This window comes from Lampris incognitus, chromosome 14, assembly GCF_029633865.1.
Source record: "Lampris incognitus isolate fLamInc1 chromosome 14, fLamInc1.hap2, whole genome shotgun sequence".
NCBI lineage: Eukaryota > Metazoa > Chordata > Actinopteri > Lampriformes > Lampridae > Lampris > Lampris incognitus.
Genome location: NC_079224.1, coordinates 24,270,416 through 24,291,268, shown reverse-complemented (window position 1 = coordinate 24,291,268; position 20,853 = coordinate 24,270,416). Strand labels below are relative to the sequence as shown.

The 20,853-nt window shown below is 41.2% G+C and overlaps 2 protein-coding genes across 2 annotated transcripts in view; both read right to left on the bottom strand.

Annotated features, from left to right (window-relative positions):
* Positions 1-3,845: 3,845 nt before the first annotated feature.
* On the bottom strand, positions 3,846-8,849 carry cdc7 (cell division cycle 7 homolog (S. cerevisiae)). Its single transcript, XM_056293675.1, has 11 exons — positions 8,712-8,849; positions 8,524-8,610; positions 8,210-8,345; positions 8,026-8,119; positions 7,641-7,783; positions 6,606-6,924; positions 6,207-6,314; positions 5,764-5,945; positions 5,324-5,406; positions 4,710-4,859; positions 3,846-4,580 (listed from the first exon to the last, which is right to left on the bottom strand). The coding sequence occupies exons 1-11, from the start codon at positions 8,800-8,802 to the stop codon at positions 4,087-4,089; spliced, it is 1,887 nt and encodes a 628-aa protein (XP_056149650.1). The 5' UTR covers positions 8,803-8,849; the 3' UTR covers positions 3,846-4,086.
* A 2,390-nt stretch (positions 8,850-11,239) lies between these two features.
* hfm1 (helicase for meiosis 1) overlaps positions 11,240-20,853 on the bottom strand; it is a 36,275-nt gene continuing 26,661 nt past the window's right edge. Inside the window, exons 23-39 of the mRNA XM_056293841.1 lie at positions 20,501-20,598; positions 20,155-20,289; positions 19,750-19,835; positions 19,213-19,296; positions 18,839-18,996; positions 18,282-18,385; positions 17,794-18,003; positions 17,622-17,678; positions 17,182-17,306; positions 16,292-16,374; positions 15,863-15,978; positions 14,826-15,020; positions 14,513-14,594; positions 14,263-14,329; positions 13,694-13,842; positions 11,901-12,069; positions 11,240-11,404 (exon numbers count right to left, since the gene is read on the bottom strand). Coding sequence (XP_056149816.1) covers positions 11,240-11,404; positions 11,901-12,069; positions 13,694-13,842; positions 14,263-14,329; positions 14,513-14,594; positions 14,826-15,020; positions 15,863-15,978; positions 16,292-16,374; positions 17,182-17,306; positions 17,622-17,678; positions 17,794-18,003; positions 18,282-18,385; positions 18,839-18,996; positions 19,213-19,296; positions 19,750-19,835; positions 20,155-20,289; positions 20,501-20,598 — 2,083 coding nt within the window. The remainder of the gene's footprint in view (positions 11,405-11,900; positions 12,070-13,693; positions 13,843-14,262; positions 14,330-14,512; positions 14,595-14,825; positions 15,021-15,862; positions 15,979-16,291; positions 16,375-17,181; positions 17,307-17,621; positions 17,679-17,793; positions 18,004-18,281; positions 18,386-18,838; positions 18,997-19,212; positions 19,297-19,749; positions 19,836-20,154; positions 20,290-20,500; positions 20,599-20,853) is intronic.

Here is a 20,853-nt window from a genome sequence, read left to right as displayed (position 1 = left end):
GCCAGATTGGACATGTAGTCCCTCCAGCGAGTTCTGGGTCTAGTCCGGGGTCTCCTTCCAGTTGGCCGTGCTCAGTAAACCTCCAAAGGAAGGCGCCCAGGAGGCATCTAATCAGATGCCCGAACCATCTCAACTGGCTCCTTTCGATGCGAAGGAGCAGCGGCTCTACTCCCAAGCTCCCTCCAGATGTCCGAGCTCCTCACCCTCAGATCGAGAACTCATCCATCCATTATCCAAGCCGCTTATCCGAAGTTAGGTCATGGGATGCTGGAGCCTATCCCAGCAGTCATTGGGCAGCAAGCGGGGAGACACCCTGGATAGGCCGCCAGTCCATCACAGGGCCAACACATTCACACCTAGGGACAATTTAGTATGGCTGATTTACCTGACCTACATGTCTTTGGACTTGATGTATCATTGAAAAAATACATTATTCAAAATACTGTTTTAGCCATAATAATTTTGTCCTCATTAACGAATATGCATCAAGTAGTGTGTATGTGTGTTACCTGCCCTCCCCTCTCCAGGCACTGTTATGAATGAGTCAGAGGACCTTTTTACCTCTGTGTTGTAATAACTCTCAGATGTACGTCGCTTTGGATGGAAGCGTCTGCTAAAAGAAATTGTAACATTGTAACCTCTTCTCTCTGATAGAAACCCATGAGGCAAAGGGCCTGAAACTCTGTATAGAACACTGACACAACTGTAGAGAGGTGGGATTGAGAACCGCTGCTCCAAAACACACTTCAAACTGAAGAAAGGCTGTCAAGTAAACTTTCTTGGACTATTTGTTTCTACTTACCAAGCTAATGCAGAACTCTACTCACACTTGGTTAATTGCAAAAAGCCTGAACATGCAATATGTAATGCTGACTGATATTGTTCAGCATGTTAGGCTCTGTATAACTTACCATTTAAGAATTTGTACAGATGGTAAAGAAGATAGTTATAATTTTTCTACATAACCAGACGTTTTGTCATAATTTATTGCCCCCCTCCCCACCATTCAGTGATTTATCTCTTGCATCATTTAAAAAGCACTAAAAACTAGCATCGCCAGCTAGACCAACCTTGCAAGTTGATCACAGTGACCAACATCTTAGCGTGATTGTTTAACACAAAAGTGACACTCCAGTAATTTTCTTCGTCTGGACATTTGTACCCGCAGCCCACAAAAATAGAATGCAAAAACCATTGTGTACAGGGCAGCCCCTAAGTTTTCCAGTAACAGCAACACAAATCAAGTAAAAAATTGCTACTGGTGTAGATGGGTTAGGGTCTTGTTGTAGATGGTTTGTTTATTAGGTAAAGAAAGCACAGGGGTGGTTTAAAGCAACATTTTTACCCATGGCACATCCAGACTTAACGTGAATGAACTGTCATGGCCCATTGCTCACACAGAACAAATTTAGGAGGCATTAAGATTTATTTATTTCATGCAGTTGATCATTTTAGTATCCAAACACAGTAAACTGAATGAGAAAACCCCAGTTCCTCACCTGCTACCGAAAGGGATGGCGTAACCTTAAATGGACCTCGGGGCACAGCGGCGTCCTTGACAATGGCTGGTAAGAGCCCATTTGGCGCCAGACTTTTCGGCAGGGTGGCACGTCTTTGGTGAAAATACTTACAGCAGTCTATTCACTGTTCTAGAAAGGTTTGGCTTCGATTCATCATTCCTAGCAGCATGGGTTAAATATATATTGTTGGGCGTCCGGGTAGCATAGCAGTCTATTGCGTTGCCCACCAACACAGGGATCAGCAGTTCGAATCCCCGTGTTACCTCCAGCTTGGTCGGGCATCCCTACAGATACAATTGGCCGTGTCTGTGGGTGGGAAACCAGATGTGGGTATGTGTCCTGGTCGCTGCACTAGCGCCTCCTCTGGTTGGTTGGGGTGCCTGTTCAGGAGGAAGGGGGAACTGGGGGGAATAGCGTGATCCTCCCACGTGCTTCGTCCCCTTGGCGAAACTCCTCACTGTCAGGTGAAAAGAAGCGGCTGGCGACTCCACATTTATCGGAGGAGGCATGCAGTAGTCTGCAGCCCTCCCCGGATCGGCAGAGGGGGTGGAGCAGCAACCGGGACAGCTCGGAAGAGAAAAGGGAGAAAAAAATCCACCAAAAAAAAAAAAAAAAAAAGATTGCTACTGCAGCAGAGGTGAATAGGAATAGCTGAGAGGTTATATAACCATAACTTTAAAACACTATTAGAACAAACAAAACAAGATTTTAAAAAATGGTCAACATTAACAATTTCATTAGCAGGCTGCATTAATATAGTTAAAATGGCAGTCTTACCTAGATTTCTCTATATTTTTCAAATGATGCCCATATTCATACCTAAGACAACGCTTCAACAACTAGATAGGTTAATTTCATCATTCATTTGGAACAATTCAAACCCCAGCATGAAGAAAATATACGTGGAGGTCCTTAAGGAGACAGGGGGGTTAGGCTGGCCTAACTTTATGTTACTACTGGGCTTCGAACATTGTAAAACTTTTACGTTGGGCATTTACATTTAAGAATAAACAGGGCATAGGTTGGGCTCATAAGAAACTCTTATCCAATCCTTTACCGATACTCACCTTTCCACTACCATATAATCTTAACATACAAATAACGAACCCGGTGGTTAAAGCTTCACTTAGGATATGGCTACAGTTTAGGAGGCATTTTGGATTAAAGCATGCTAGTGGGCTTTTTCCAGTAGCAAATAATCAATTCTTCTCATCTGTGTTAGATAACCCATTTTAACATTGGCACAGAAATCGACTGGTGTTTCTCTGTGATCTATTTACAGACAGAACGTTCACCTCATTTGAGACGCTTACCAAAGACCATAGCATACCCAGATCCCATCTTTTGAGTTAACTTCAAATCCATAGTTTTGCCAAGAAAGTGTTCCCCTCCTTTCCTTATCTGCCACCCAGGAGCCAATTAGACATGATTCTGGAGCTAGATCCCTTTAGGAAGAAAGATGTCTCTATAATCTACACACTAATACAGGGATTAAACCAGATGTGCTGGGACAAAACAAAAACTGCATGGGGGAGGGATTTGGGTGTAGAGCTTTCTGAAGAGGTGTGGTGGGACAGCTTAACTCATATACACACTTATTCATTGTGTATACGACATGGGTTAATTCAATTTAAGGTGCTTCACCGTCTTCACTACTCGGGGGACAAGCTTGCCAGAATCTTTCCCACCACAGACCCTGGCTGTCTGAGTTGCAGCCATAGTCCAGCCTTGGTGGGACACGTTGTGGGCATGCCCCTTTCTCAAGTTACTGGGGACATATATTTAATGTATTCTCACATATCTGTAAACAGACCATAACCCCTGATTTTCACGTAGCCATCTTTAGCATACCACCCCCTCACTGTAAGGTCACAACTTCGCAGGCAAATGCTCTAGCATTAGCTTCATTGTTAGCTTGCAGACTTATTCTTTTTAACTCGAAGTCAAATAAAGCCCCATCCTTTTTTGCAGTGGTTAAGGGGGGTGCTGTCCTTTCTACTGTTTACCTCTGATATGAAATATGTAAAACTCACAAACTTCGCTTTGACCCGGAGTTCTTTCATGGACGTTATTGAAGGTTTTCCCTTTCACTGAATGTACTTTTTACCTGGTTTTAACTACAATGTTTACCCAGATGTATATGTATACTGTTGTCTTCAAAAACATAGTTATCATGAGTCATTGGAATAAGAAGTGCCTGCAGTCTTTTTTTTTTCTTGAGCCTTGGGAGGAGGTGAGATTTCTACATACGTTCCTTTTTTTTTTTATTTGGTTGATTGTTTGTGTATACTGCACACCTATTCCAGTGACTTGAAGGTCTGAAAATAAAGTTAAAAAAAAAAAACTTACAGCAGGGTTGCAATTTGACGAAGGATGAAGGTGAAACATTACCTTCCACTGTTAAAACTTATTTACTGGCACTAAATTAAGCATAACTTCCATTTATGTACTAACCACATGTCAAATTTCCATTTACATACTAACCACGCATCCTCCCTTGTAAAACATGAACAATGCCCCAGGGACCCAATGATGGTGTTACTGAGTAAACCCCTGGTTCAGTCAGTTACTGGTCTACCAGGTCTTTAAACAGTGGATGCTGTAGGGCCTGAGCAGCTGTAATCCTGGTGGCAGGATTCAGGTCTAGCAGTCTGTCCAGCAGGTCGTAGGCCTCATCAGGAACGCTATCCCAGCCCCTCTCATCCCCGTGGACCCTGCAGTCTGTTTCTGGCCCCACACTGCACAGGTTCTCGGGGTCTCTGGAATGGCCCTGGCTGCCTTGGGTGTCACTGCTTTTAGAGGGCCTGGCAGTGAGGTGAACAGGGGCTTCTTGGGGTTGATTATTGGGCAGATTATGTTGTTGGGAAGTCTTTCCAGGTTGACCATGTGTGGGCGTGTCCTCTCGGATCTTGGTGTGATGGCTTGAGATGATAGAATCCCTCTTGGTTTGATAGTGTGGAGTCGCTTCATCTTCTGGTAATGACCTGTGTCCCCTCAGAGTCTCACACAGGGTCCTGAGGTCCTGACGAGGCAGCTCCCTACTACACACCACGGCTTTACCTGAGATTAAACCCCAATGTCAGTTTTAATAAACTACAAAAGGTCCATATTCTGGGCTTTATTTTTGGATAACTGTGAAATAGAAAATTCAAGGCTTTTGATTCCCAGATTAAGACCAATAATACAAACCAAATGCTTTAGCAGCATGGATAGTCTCTCTGGAGCCTCGTATGGTCATGATCTGAGTGAGAGCAATCAGGTCATCGTTGGCTTTAAAGAATGGGTAGCGACCACTGAGCAGAGAGAGCAGGATCACTCCGGCTGACCACATATCTATAGCTGCAAGAGAGGAAGATAGGGGAAAGTGCAAGAGAACATTTGTCAAAGCAGGAGAGGGCAAAAAAAGAAAAGAAAACACTTTCACTATTGCACAGACCCCCAAGCCCAGTTTAACATTTTTTCCTGGACATTAGTTTGACTTTACACAGTTTTTACTTAAGATTGTAAAAAGCCACAGAAAACTGTATAATGTGAGAAATGCATGGTCAAGTCAGGTTTATTTGTATAGCCCAAAATCAAAAAGGTAGCCCCGAGAGGCTTTACAATCAGTACAATATACGACAGTATACGACATGTATGGTCATACATTTCTGGGGAAAATAAATAAATAAAATAAAATAAAGAATTTGGACACGTATACATGAGAAGTAGTTGGAGCGTTAGATATACACATGACCAGATGAGTGTTGAAAATTGTATATTTTCTACCTGCCTGGAAGTTAATCATAGTTGCAAACACCCACCTGTCCCTTGGTCAGGGCACTTGAGGAGAACCTCTGGTGCTCTGAAACCTGGTGTTCCAGCCCTGGGAGCCACCTGCTGCTTCCTGAGGTCAAAGAGTGACGACATGAAACCATTTAGAGTGTTAATCTCACTTTAAACAGCAAACTGTTTTTCTATTGGTTCTTATATTTTTCAGGCACCTCATAAAGGAAGGACATCTATGTCACACAAACAATAGTGGGGGAATACAAGTATCAGACACATGGTACCCTGACAAAGCCAGTGACCGTTAAATGATCACATAACACATGCCAACATTGGAAATGAGTAAAAACACTTTGCCTAGGGAGTGCAAGGATTTGTTTTTAAGATTTACATATTGCAAGTGAGGCTGCCTTCTAAGAAAGTATCAGCTTAAAAAACAGCACTTCTGTGCTTTATTTTTGTTTTGTTTTTTAACCTGGACATGCAGACATTGCAGACATGGTTGGTTAGGAAGCAGTCACATGTGAGGCCCAAGTTGACAGCAGCAGTCTTCTGGAGTTTCTGACTGTTACTCTGAGTCTTGACCGACAGGTGACGCTGACTCGATGAGACATGCCGTCGATTGGCTGGGTCCATAGTTTTACTTGGCTTCACTAACTTGAAAAATAAAGCAATTCAAATTGTATAAATTGAACTTGAGAGGTTTAATTAAGGAATAATTAGATAAATGAAGACAGTTGGAATGCTGCACAGTATAACAAGGGAATGGCCACTTTTCTGCTATTTGATGATTTTCTGTTAGTATCTTTGGCATACTTAGGATAAAATTAAATTAATAATGGGATCTTTAACTTCAACAACAACAGGAGGACAACATTCAGTTATTGCTGCAAAGCACTGATGGGCCAAGTTACTTACTTCCATCTTGGCAGCAGTTGGTTTGGTGGTGGAGGGAGCTTGAGTGACACTATTGAGATTCCTCTCTCCAAACACAGGCCGTGGGGCTTTGCTTTGTTTTGCCAACTCCTAAATAAAGAAAACATGAATGACAAGAAATTTTGCCCAAAACAAAACACGTATTAGTACAGACAACAGAAAAAAATAGACAAATCAAGACAGGGGAAACTTCATTCATCACCAGTGTGGATTAAATAGCAATTTTTTTTTACATTTATAGAGTACAAAATAAAAAATATGTTGCTATGGATCTATTCTGGTCCCAATGCTCACGGGACAGAAAGGGCTTAAAAATTTGATAACACTCCATAACACCAGTGTTGCTGAATTCAGGTAAAAATATCAACTCAGTGCAGACACCTTTGTGTATTTGGTCCGAGAAGTGGGAATGGTGGCAGTGACAGAAGGACTTCTCTTAGTTGGTTTCCCTGAGGCTGAGGAGGTTGTGGTAGTGGAGGAAGAGGTGGAAGAGGAGGATGGTGGGGCTGCAGTGTGCTGTCGGTGCAAAGGAAGTGAGGTGGTGGGTGGGGGTTTAGGTGAAGCCTTCTTCCCTAGTATGGTGTCTCTTTTCCCTGTGGACCCTCCACCTTTCTGGGAGGCCTTCTGCTTCACTACCTTCAGTAGCTCAATCTTTGTGTCTGCTGTACCCTGAGCCAGGCCAAAATCCACCAGGGCATATCTAGTCAAATACACAACTTCTAAGTAAAGAAAAATAATGGCAGCAACACTTTGGTTTTTTTTCCCCATTGTTAAAAATGTAAATTCGATTATCTGAATCAACAGATATTTAGTTAAACATGAACAGAAAAGATAATCATTGGAGCTTGAAATGTAAAATGATTGTTATATCTGGGATAGCTCCGATTTGCCAATGACTCAGTGTGAATACCAGGTGTTTTCCCCAGAAATGGAAGCAGAAATTAATTGACAATCAGACAATATTAGCACTGCATGATTTTAGTTTCCCCAAAGAAAATGCATAGACTACAGGTATATAGGCAGCACTGTGACATTTATTTCACTTAAAAACATCTGCTGTGGTAAAACATTCAAGATGTAGATATGAATTGTCAAAAAGCAAGAAAAAATACATGTTCTTTAAATCATCAAAAGCGGTTACCCTGATTAACACTACTTATGCGAAAATATGTGGTCATTATAACCTACGGCAAGTGGCGGCTACCTCAAGGGGTTAAACTTTTTCCAACCGACTACAACAACAGCAGCTTTCACAAATTACTCCAAAGTCTCCTGTTGAAATTTTGCTAATTTGTGGAGAATTTAGTTGGAATGAACCCATGACCCTTGATGGTACATGGTTGGCTTCTCCTGATTTTAACAATTATTGTGTAGCCCTCGCAGATACAGATGAGACAAAGGTGTGTCAATACTCACTTTTTATCCTTACGATTATAAAGAAAATTGTTGGGCTTGATGTCTCTGTGGATGATGCCAAACTGGTGTATGTGTTTTAGGGCCTTCAGCAGGTGGTAGATGTACTGACGTACCTCGTCAAAGCTGAGCAACCCAATAACGTCCTAAGATAAATTCTGATTAGTGTTAAGTGGTCCGAAACATATTCGACTGTAGCTTTACAGAAGAAAAATATATCCTCAAAAAATCTACAACAAGAGATTTCACTGCTGAGGGGCTTTACACAGTAGCTCACTTTTGACTATGTAAATCAGATCTTATCACTGACTCACAGCAACTTCACTACTGATAGAAACTTGGTGACACAGGGTAATGATATTTGTCAAATAAAACATCTTTGACTTACCACAATGGCCTGATGCTCCATATAGGGCATGACAATCACCACATTATCCTCCTTCCTGAAGCAGTAGGTTACACCAATGACATTCTCAGTGCCTCTATGGAGAAGACACACTTTGAGAATACAGGACACTCTTTTCTGCATCTCTTACAACTACATCATTAAGACAAGGTAACCTGGGCCTTACCCAGCTACAGTGAGACACTGAAGCTCAGCAGCAATGCGAACAGGGTGGCTGGTTGGGATGAGGTGCTTAAGGGCAAACCTCTCTCTCCTTCCATCCAGCATCTGAGCCTCTCCCAGGAACACTGCGCTAAATGTACCTAATACACAAATACAAGTTCAACTGAAAAATGTCCTCTTATTTGCTGGTTTTGGAATATTATTCTATAGTTGTTAATCAGCAAATACATAATCTTTATTACTTTCAATAATGCTTTGACTTTGGAGACAATGCCTTCCAAGACTACACTGTTGTTTGAAGGTATGCAAAGCATGTACCTTCTCCTATTTTGTCGACGACTCGAAAAACCTTGGCGAGCTGAGGGACAGCTTCATAGAGGTACTCAATTTTCATCTCCACGTCCCCTGCAGGAAGAGAAGTAACCGCTGAAATCGTTCTATCATCTCCATTTCAAAATGTACTGATATCTGTACTTTCGCCAACAGTTATATTCAGTTTAGCTCACTTGACGTATTGCCTCTCCTGTGAACCCTGTTCACTTTGTTGACGCATCCCTCTGTGCTGATGCCGTCATTGCAGACAGGTAACAGCTCCATCTTGACGAGTGGGGGTGGTGGTGGTGGTATCTAGGCAGAGAGCAAATGGATGTTTAATACGACAGCAAAAAGTGCTCAGTTAACGATGTGGTCAAGACAGCACATAAATCAAACAAGGCTTTGTTTCATTTCCGCGAAGCACTTAAAACGTCAGCATGCCGCTAGCGTCACTGAAAAAACACACTGAGGTATAAGCTTTGCTGTTGTACATGGCACGCAGGGCTAACTCTACTTGTTAAAGCATCCGATTAATATCCAAAATAAAATGGCTAACCTGAAAACAAGCTTGTTTGCAAACTGAGTCAGTCGATTTTTTTTTATATATCAGTTCCGTTTGTCCTTTCTACTATAAGTAACATACTACCGTGCCGGTGTCGGGGGCTAACCCAGCAAACAAGCTAACTAAAACTTTGCTAGACAAAACCAAAAGAAACAAACCCCTATGGGCTCGTTACGTCTGACCGTCTTTCTTATGCGCGTTTTCACAGCAAAACACTAAAAGCTCAAACTAAAATAAAAACCTATATGGGTATCCCAGAGTTAGTCACAAAGCCGTAAAAAACAAGGCAAGTGAACGCTGTTGACGTGAGACTACTCTTCCCTGTTCCCTCTTGTGCCTTTTTTCCGCCAACAAACTCCGCGCTAAAAGTGACGTCACCGTCGGCGCGTCAGCGAAATGGGTCACATGTTAAATGGGATCAGAGTTGTGGATATGATCGTTAAAACCCACAAATAAAGTGTATTATATCTAAGCAGAAAATGCATAGCATACCTGAACTCGTTAGCGAACAACATCGGGTCACTGGTCAAATCACAGCCCGTGAATCTGTCCTCAGACCTCAGCACTTACTGCAATGAATGCTCAGCCATAGTAAACGATTGTTTTATTACGTTAATACCACTGCCACCACCTTCAAATGACAAAATGAATTTCAGTTAAACAGTGAACAGAATCAAGAATAAATCAACACAGACATTATATATAACATTTTCAGTCTGAGTAAATATAAAGTGACGACACATTCAATATGGGAGGGTTTCCGTGCAACGCCATCACAGGGATGCGTGCGCAACTAGGGGGCAGAACGCAGCTACAGCGCAGGGATTTTAACCAAGATAGAGCTCAGATACAGCAGAGATGACGCGCAGTTGTTGTGCAATAACCACCAAAAGGATGGGTGGAAAATGTTCAACATTCTGATATGATCAAATAGCAAGAGGATAAATAGGCTCAATAACCAATCAGTTAAGATGAGCAAAATTCATAATTGTCAGCAACCCATAAAGGTTTCTGTGATTCGAATGGCTCTTTTTAGCAAACAAATTATTTGATTAACTTAGTGGGGTAATTTCATTCAGAGACCGATAACTAGCTCTAGATAGCCTAACTATTGCTAGCTAACATTTTGCAAATTATATTAATATACAAATAAAAGACAAACAAACAGGCAGAGCCATCTCTGATATTTTATTATTAAATGAACAAGAACTTATAAACAATGCGAAATCTAGTTGATTACAACTGTTGATTATAATCTTTTGAGAGCTACCAAAGCGGTTTTGCCCCCTGACTGCGCACGCACCTGTTATGTTCGGGTTTAGAAGGATGAGGCTTGTTTTATTCTACTCTCAACTTATTTATTAATCAACTCATTCAGTTACATCCATGTGCATTCGTAGAGTGTTTTCTTCATCTAATCTAGTTCACCTAGATCTCTCAGGTAAGTACTAACAGCTAGTGTTACCCAGTGGACAGAATGTGTAACAACATCCCATCATCACATCCTCCTTTCTTTGAGGCAAAATGCAACAGAGGTAAACGATCAAATCACTAGTCAGTTATCGCAACCATTTTTCATTTAACATAACCTCAAAGCACATACGCAGTATACGTATCATGAATTAACCTGCATAAACACAAATCTAGGCCAACACCAAGGCCTGCAAGAACACATTAGCAACATTGACTAATATGCAATTCTTCACATTAACAACATTGACCAATATACAATTCTTCACATTTATTTATTTATTTTTTTCTGATTTGCTTGCATTTCCTTTTATTCATAAGTTCAGTCTATCAGGCTTTCTGATTTCTCTTGTGGATCTTCTCACCCCAGGTTCACTTGGAGTGTTTGTGTTGGTGTCAGTGTCAGTGTTACAGTCCATAGGAGGTATGTGGATGGATTGAGATTCACTGTGGACTTCACTGAGCTCACCGGCTGTCTCTGGTGGAGTCTTTAACAGACTGTGATGATTGCGTCTGAGGATTTGGCCGTCCTCAGTTCTCACCGTGAACGATCGTGGAGCTACCTACAGAACCGTCGCTTTTGTCTTCCATTCATCAGCATCCCCCATCCTGACTGTGTCGTTTGCTGGACACTGGAGGAAGATGCTTGGCTGTTATGTCGTCGAATGACTTTTGCCTCATTTTCTCCTACCGCAGCTTGTGTTCCAGCTTTGAGGGTTTCTTTTGTCTTAATTTGTTGTTTGGGTGGCTCGGCAGGGTAGTGCGGAGCTTCCTCTTCATCAGCAGCTCAGCAGGTGATAGGCCGCACTGGAGAGGTGATGCTTTGTAACTGAGCAGAGCATCACTCAATCCCTACAAGGGGTTGAGTCCTCATCAACAACAGTTAAAGTTAGCCATCACATACAGATGAGCACAATAATTTCTCGGTACAATTAAGACATCAAATGCGAGGATCACGTAGTATAAAATTTTGCTTGCTTACTTACTTTTGCGCCGACGCTTCATCAAAGGAGGGAGCTTTTTATAAGCCAGCCTTTCCTTGGCCACCATATAGGCGGATCTGAATGAAGTTGCTGTTTCTTCCATTAACTTGGGATAAATCTCGAGTGCCTTGTTTGGCAGTATCTCCGTTTGCTTGGTTGCTGCGACTTCAACGGCCCTTTTGTGTGCTATGCTATCATGATGTTTGTAGACTTTTTTTGCTTAACTGATTCTATGCACGGCTGCTTACATCCCCGTTAAGCCACTCTTCCGATAAGTGCATGCCAATGACCTTTTCATAAAGCAGAAGGGTTTTTGCGTCTCTGCTGTGCATCCCAAGCTTCCACCCTTATCGAGTATGTGTTACGAGTCTTCCATTCCCTCCACTGCTGGCTGGGCCAGTTAGGCGGGAGAGAGGGGCAGGTGGAGTTGGCATCATCATCAGCCTCTTCCCCTTTCGAGCTGTTACCCCCCCATCTCCAGCTTCTTCTGTCGGCTTGTCCTGCGTTGTCACACCGGGCGTTGGCGGGTTTACGCTGACAGCAATCCGAGCAGGTGTAGCATCAGCGTCGGTTGTAGAAGACGCCTCTTGCTCTGGCTGCTCTTCGATTTTTTTTAGGAAATCCAAAATTTGCGACTAAACTCCCTTTTCTTTTTGACGCAGCTGTCTGTGTGCTTACTACAAAATGAAATGAATAACGGCGATTCGGCGCGCAAACTTGAGTGGGACTAAGAGAGTTTGTTTTTATCCATGAAGTTTGTTTTTATTTCTGATTGCGCCGCCACGCCTCGATGGTGATGGCAAGAATTGCATGCATGCCGGTATCTATTAAAAGTGAATTAGTGATCGGATCCTCATGTATGAATCATGCATCAGTAATAGCCCAATTTTACGCATGATCTATGGTGATGAAGACACAGAAAAATGGAAATGCATAGCACATTGTCAATATTTCAGAGACCCCCCAAAATTTCACAAATCATGTTTTCAGGGGAGCGCATCTTATTAATTAAGGCTCCCCCTGGCTCCCCCGTAGTTCGCACCCGGGCCTTGACCGATCCGGTATGGTCTTGTCAATAATGATTTGGCAAAATTTTACGTCGGATGCCCTTCCTGACACAACCACTAACCCTATGGACGGGGGGCACAGGTCAAGCGCTGGATGCCACCCCAGTATTCACGGACTTTGTGCCCATGCCTGTCACCATAGGAAGCATCTCAACTGTCCCAGCTCATAAATTAGCTAAGAGGCTGATGGTCCAGCTTGGCCAAAGTAGTGGGCAGTAAATACATAGCCTCCCTAACACTTACACTCCAAACATCTCCTAGGAACGACTGGTGTACTGCTACCTTGGCAAACCTTCACTGCATTGACTTCTAGTTTAGTTTGTCTAGACTCATTTAACATTAACTCTAGCAAAATACTGTAGCGAATTCGGGGGACAACGCAACCACAGGAACTGCCGCAGCCGGGAAGCGAACCCGTATCGCCCGCACCGCAGGAGACATCGCTAACCGCTCGACTTAAGGGTCAGATCCGCCAGCCAGCGGCCAGCGTGTCTTGTTATCCATGCACGTTACAATACAGTACTCCAGTCTGTCTTTCCTGCTCTGAACAGCTAAACGGCAGAAAATTATTCACAGAGTACTCTGCCTGAAATAATAATCCCAGGATTTTACATGCATTTCTTAACTTTATTTGAGCTATATGGCAACAGTGTCTCAAGAAATTTTCAGATAAATCAAAATTCAGTTATCATTACAGCAAAAATGCAACTCAAAGCCAACACTTTTAAAGGGGGAAAAATCAGATGCACTGAATTGAAAATATATGAAATATATGAAATATAACAATTCAACATATGCTACTATTTACTACAAATCCATGAGTATATTAAACACACAGAAAACACATTATACTCAAGGCATAGCTATGACAAGAGACACATTTCTAAAATATTCCATCAAAAATGCCAATGAATGCCGCTTCTTCTTTGGTGTTGCTGTAAAGTAAGATAGAAAGAAGGGAGAAAGTCAAATAATTGAGGGTATATCTAAAAGTGTATTTCAGAAATGCCATTATTTTGATTCTTAAAAAAACTAAAAAATATTTTCAAGTGTCAAAACATAAACCTAGGTATAGTAGTATTTCCCTGTACCTGCTGTTGCCAGACAATCTGTCACTGGTTGGTATGCTCTGCTTTGAAAAGAAATCAAATCTTCCTGTTAGTGGGGCTGTGCTTGTCTCCGTGTTCTCCAAGAGTGATTCTGGTTCCTTCATCATGAACCGACTGAATATGCTCTGTCTCTGCATGTGAGGAAGAGGCAAGAGTCATTCCACGAACCAGCCCCCAGCTATGGGTTAAATAGTGCCTCTGCCTAGTGGATACCTCAGGAGAGGAATAGATTACGGGAGTAAACCCCTACAGAAAATCAACGTCTACAGTGCTGCTTTTTGTTTTTCTTGCCCTTTTGTATCTGTTTAAGTCAGAGACTACTGCTGGCATTGTGTGTGGCTGCCGCTTCTCCCTCTCGTAGCCCCCCTTTCCCATCCACCCCTGTATGTCTGTGTTATGTTTATCTGTTGTCTTGTTTCACCACCGTTTATTGTAAAGCAACTTTGAGTGTTAGAAAAGCGCTATATTAAGTTTGATTTATCATTTATTAACATCATTCACTTTGCCTTTGTAATTGCAGGTAAAATCCCCCCCCATACACACACACACACCTTGTTATTCAAGGGCGTGGTAAGTCTATTCGGTAGCTGCATTGTGAGGGTGTAGTCTCCCACTTCTCTGGACACAGGTGTGACAGTTGACGGGACAAACATAAAATACAGAAAATGTGAAACTGTTATGACAATTAGTTATCAAACCTCAGTCGAAGCATGAATAATTTCTGAAGAATGATTTCAAACACTGTTTGACTCTAGAGGGTTTAAAATGCACTGTTACAGTGTGCACAGCTATAAACCTTACCTCTGTGACGTATTGGCCATCGAGAAACAGGGTTCAGACTGTACATGACTGAGGCCAAGTGGTGGTGACTGAGTGGTGTTACCTGCAGATATAAGGTATGCTTGGTAAACACCCATGTAAACACAAGGGATGTGAATTCTTACTTCTAACAGACACAGCCTTGGCCAATTTGGATGGCTTTTTAAATGCTGACACAAGGCAATGTGAAAAAAATAAGCAATCCATCACTCACAAAATGAGGCACATCCAAGACATTTTAATTAAGTGGTTTACTAAAATTTTCAGTTTTAATGTAACACAAAATGCAGTCTACCTTCTAGCATGCTGTAATCATCAGATTGTTGGACCTTAGCTTTCGGTGCACAGGAGGACATTGATGTCTCACTGGCATGCACCAAGTTCTCATCAAAATCGTCCCAATCATCCCATTCATTTCCAAGGTCAAAGTTGACACTTGGTATTTGTGAGGTAGAGACATTATTGCTGTTGACGGTTGTCTCATGAGGCACTGGTATAGATCCCCATGAGTTTTCTGAATAAGCTCTCTCTCTCTGTATTACATGGGGTCTAGGTTTCAGACTCTCACAACCTCTGGCACCTGGTCTCCTACACACTGAGGAGCCTGAAATCAAATATGAACTTTATCATATACTTGGTCATATATATTTCTGCACAGTATAGTTCATGAGACCCTTCCAATTTGTTGAAGATATTAAATTGCATTAGTTTTGGTAATAAAATTTAGATGTTAAAGATAATTATGAATACTGTAGCCACTCATACTTTGAAGATCAGAAGAAGGCGTGCAGGCAGTTTGTGCCGGTGGTGGAGCAATCCCTTCTTCTGGTATTTCATACAAGTCCTCCAGACAATTGTGATGATCTCCAAGAGATAGAAGAGAGTAAATGCAGAACAGACAAAGGGAGTTTTCAAGATTCAAATACACTGTTACAGAGACGTTTTTAAAACGACAGTCATCAGGATTTACATGCAAACAAATGCCATTCGCATACTTCCTATTGTTGCCTTCGTCAAGCCAACAGTTAATCCACAAATATCCAAATCATGAATGTTTCTGTAGTTACTCATTTTAATAGCTAATATCAGTCAAGACTTCACAAGGAATAATGATTGGATGCATCGCATTCTCCATCTTCACCATGGAAACTTAATGGGAAAGAATATGAAATGAATCCCTGGGATTTAGAGTGGTCAAACACTGTAGTTACCAGTATCTACACAGATGTCAGTAAGTTAAACAAAAATGACAACCTTCAGGATTGTAGCTTTAGTATATCTGTGAATGTTCTCATTAGCTTTAGAATAATCCTCTTTACACACCTTCCTTACCATAGTCAAGTTCCTCCTGATCAGCTATATGTTGTAATACTGCACAGTCATCGCCAATCAGATCCACACTCTCAGTATGAGGTCTAACTGAAGACATATACTGATTTCCTCCATCTCTGTAAATTATATACAAGAACAGGTCGATAATTTTAAGCTTCAAGCTGCCAGATTTACATCAAAGTAAGTTTTTGTTCTATTATGTTTTTAATAATCCTATTGTGTTAGTGATCAAAGAAGGTTGAATCGGTTTATCTGGATACAACGTTATACCCAGATGAAATGATTCAACCTTCTTTAATTTTCTTACCTGGATTATTGAGCATGCATCAAGATATTGTGTTTGTAGTTAATGAAAATAAGTGCAAACCACTGTTTGCACTTATAGATAGTCATCAAATAAACCCTTTGAATGTCACTGTAATTGTTTACCTGAAAAGTACAGGGAGCCCCTCTTTGGATTTGTAAGAAAACTGTTGCAAGTTCATAGACACCGGCTCCCCATTTATCTTCATCTAGGGACATAAAATGAACTGTTTGAATGAGGGCACGTCTATAGGAGTGGGTTCTCAACAGTTTCTTGCTGTCAATATCCATGCTCCGTATTAGGTCTATGGACAAAACTTCTCTTAGTGCGAGTATAACAAGTAACATATTAGATATCCGAGCTTGGTTTTCCATTACTTTTTTACAAATATGTTTCTCTCCATTCCCCATTGTTTTGGCAGCATAACCTTGATTAAGTTAAAAAACAAATGAGCAAAATAGAAAAAAATTAAAATATGCCACCAAATGCACTCCGGCTGCATCAAAATCATAGCTGAAGCACAAAGAGTTTATTTGATATACGTGATCGATTTCCAAATGGGGGTAATTCTTTATTCACCCTGTGGCGAGGGTACGGGGTTTAGCTAACTGGAAATAAGTATTTATTTTTTCATTCAAGGATACTTTGACAAGTACAACTACAGTACATGGGTTGCAGAGCTCGGGCCTTCCAATTGACCTCAGTAACTGCCTGATCACCCTGATGAAAAGCAGCAACCAGATCAGGACGCAAACGTTCAATTCTCTAATTTGAAGTCGGAAAACATTATCCATTAGATCACACATCTTTCTTCATTTAGCCACCATTTTATTGGTGCTCTGTGTCAAGGATTTGCAAGGATGGTTTTGGAAACCCCAGTTTGAGAGTTTACATCCCATAATGCTCAACTACTTTAAGAAGTCCACAAGTCTGCATGCTGGCTGCTTGGTTAGAGAACATTATTCGTGGGTTCCGAAAGATTTCAGACATCAACCGACTGCCCGTCTGTTTTCACCTTGAGGCGTTTGACAGGAGTCTCCAACAGTGTGTCACGTCTGCTCTTCAGATCCCTGAGGTGTGAGGAAAAAGCAGAGTCCTGGTACACTGGCCTCTTCAGAACCACTTGTACACCTAATTTGCCTTGAAGGAACACAGACACAAAGACATGATCACCGTTTTCATCTCAAGAATCTCAAGATTGACATTAATAAAAGTGTACATTTAAATACACACACACAAACCGATTCAGGTTGAACTACTTTAATCAACTCGAGGTAGTCATTTAAAAAAGATGTTCATACACAGGCACACAAAAACACAAACACACACTGCAACATGTTTTTTGTTGTTATGTATACTCCAATTTGTCTGAGATAAATGGTCCCTCTTATATGATCCTCTTTTCTTATTATGACACCTCAGCATCTACAGTGAATAATGTGTAGTTATACTCACAACAGTCATGGGCGCACAGCTCCTTATTCTTGCAAAAATGGTTGCACTGTCTTTTATCTGATTGAAGAACCCACATTCAGTAAAAAGGGGTTAAATATTCATCTGACTATAGGAATCATTACAGTGTAAAAACATAAAATACATTCACCTATTTCACAACAATGAACATCACCTTGTACAGTAATGGAAGTGGCATTCCTCTTCTGTGGGACAGTCTTTTGCGTGGACTGAGATTTTGTTGTCGATGGCTGGTTTCTCTGTCCACTAGGATTGTATGGGATTTTATCCCAATCAGTTTGTTGTGTTGGGCCCATGGACTCAGCCCCAAATTTCCTTAGTCCAGAGTAATACACGTTGAACATCTGCTGGATGTCCAAGCCCACTATAGCAGGGGAGAGTCTAGGTTTTATCTGACTGTAATACACTTGGGATAGAGACAAGTGTGTCACAATGTTTATTGAACTGAACAGGTGTTTACTGACACCTCATCCTTTGTCTTCCTTTACAGAAAAAAACAAATGAATTGCTATGTTGTTACTTCAAAGAAAAACAAATAGCTATTTGTTCAATAATTTCTAATATAGTATACAAGGTGGTTGAAGCATCAGCGGGACATGTTCAAGTCAAAGGAATGGATAACTGCATGGTTTACTGGCTCACCGTATTCTGAGCTGATCAGATTGACACTGATCTCTTCTCCCTTTAAGGCCCTAGCCACTTCAATCTTCTTCGACCAACTGCCAGACTTCAACAGCACCATGTCCCTTTAAAACAAAACACAGAACTCCACCTGGAAACACCCACACAACTCTTCACAAAGGAGATTTAAAATCCTGCCTTCTATGCTAGGATGCAGTTCCCCGATTAGATAGTTGAGAAGAGATTCAATTTAAGTTTCTCCCCTGAAGAGGTTTAAGTTTAGTTATCTTCCAAAAGGTTAAGTTTAGGTATCTCTCCTGAAGAGGTCAGGTTTAGGTTATTTCCCCTGAAGTGGTTGAAGTAAAGAAAACAGGTTGAGGCATCAAAGGCAGGACTGATGATATGGGAAAGGAAACCAATTCCTGAAATCTCCTGTAATCTTTCTAGACACCATCCATATACTCACTCTAGCTACTTTGAAGCTTTTTAAATAACAAGGACAGTCCAGCATGTTGCATAATTTTATGTGTGAGCACTAGAGAGAGAAAATGTGAATCCCTGTAAGCTTATTTCCTTACGTGAGCTTCTGTAGGAAGACCACGTTATTGTCCGAGTCTCCAACAATGATTGTAACATAGTGGTGGTCGGGTGCTGTCCTCTTGGACAGCAACTGCTCCTGGTTTTTCAGGTTCACCGTCAACACAATCTCTGCTGTTGCACAGCTGTACCTTGGGAGCTTGGTCATACCATATATAACACTTCAGAGTTTTTAAAGAGCAATAATTAATTCTACATGCCACAAATTTTCCCCATAAATCGAGAGCATAAAAAGACTGACAATCAGGAGCTGATCTGTTCTAAGGTATTCCTTAATACTCCCAAATATGACAAGAGAAGTGGTGTTTAACTTGTTCCATTAATGACCAGATTGTGACCACAAAACTACTTTTACCTGCTCCAAACTAACTTCATACTTTGGGAGGTTGATTACAGATTCTTTGATTTGATTTCCAAATGGCGGGTGTCTGTTGACAATCTGCAAAAAGAGGTGGGCAACATTTGAAAGCATACACTCATCATTTATTACACCAACAACCTTGAAATGGGCAACTCCATCCTTTATGACTATGCATGACGTGCAGAGTCAAAATTTTCCATTTAACTGTTGTTCTTTTGTTTTTTGCATAGAAGAGATATTTTTAGATAATCAAAATCTTTTTAGCACTGAGAAAGGGGAAACTAAGACACTAGATCTGTTACAGTGAAGCCCTTTGGAGGTGTTATGGGTCAAAATGGATAAGCCATTTGTGACAAGTGATGCCTACTTGACAATCCCAGTGACTAAACTGCTCTCACCTACCCTTCTTTCCTCTAAGGTCCAAGAAAACATCCTACCTTAGCACTCGGCAACTGAGAACCAGGAATGGTGAAACTGCATTGTGTATTGATGTAAAAGTGATTATATTCAATTCCTGTTATTCAAACTGACCAGCTCAAGCTCCCTTGCATTGATCTCCTCGATCTTGTTGAAAGTGGTAAGCCCAGCATTCACCATAGCAGTTGATAGGGTCAGGCCTAGGACACAAAGTGGTTATGTGTTCATTCTTTTAAATCTTTCGAAAATTCCAGTCACCATGAGATAAATCTAAGATAAAGACAGTTTGTTCTACTGATTCATTCAGTGTTGACTGTAGCATCGACATTTTCAAATGAAATATGGGTCAAAGGATCACTACTCCAACATTTGAATAAATCTCTGTCAATAAATAATATTACAATCAAAAAATACATTACAATTTTTGTATTGACACAGAATTATATTGTGCGTATTAAAAATTCCTTTTAAATGTATGTACATTGTGTCTGTAGCATATTGACAGCCTAACATCCCCACCTATCTTCTCCAGTTGTTTAGATACATATGGTGAGTTCTCCCACAGTTTGGCCCTGACGCACTTAGCCAGAATCAGAGAGCTGAGTATAGCAGTGAAGCCTGTCTTGGAACACTGGCCCAGAAACTCTGACAAGCCTGATTAGGTTCAAAATAAAATAATTCACACACATTTTTAAAACATGTGATAACAAGGTCAATTCCATGGTGTAAGTTATGTGACCAACAATAACTGTGAAGACACTAATTGCTGAAAGCTTTTGATTCAGTTCACTTTAAAAATCTTGGATTGTTCTATCACACACACACACACACACATACATACATACATACATACATACATACATACATTTGCTGATGCGTGTTAAAATCGTGAAGATTTTTGCAGTGTCCTGTATGAGTCCAAACTCTTGAATCGGGATGGAACCAAGCTGAGTTTGAATCAAGCTAAGAACAAGGCAAGCATATGTATTGTAATATAGTGAATAAAAATCCCACAAGAATGTAAATTGCATAATGAATGTATAACTCCTACAGTCTTTTTTCAACATTGTTATTTATACAGAGATTACTCATTTTCAAATCTAACCATCCATCCATCCATTATCCGAACCGCTTATCCTGCTTGCAGGGTCGCGGGGATGCTGGAGCCTATCGCGGAAGTCATTGGGCGGCAGGTGGGGAGACACCCTGGGCAGGCCG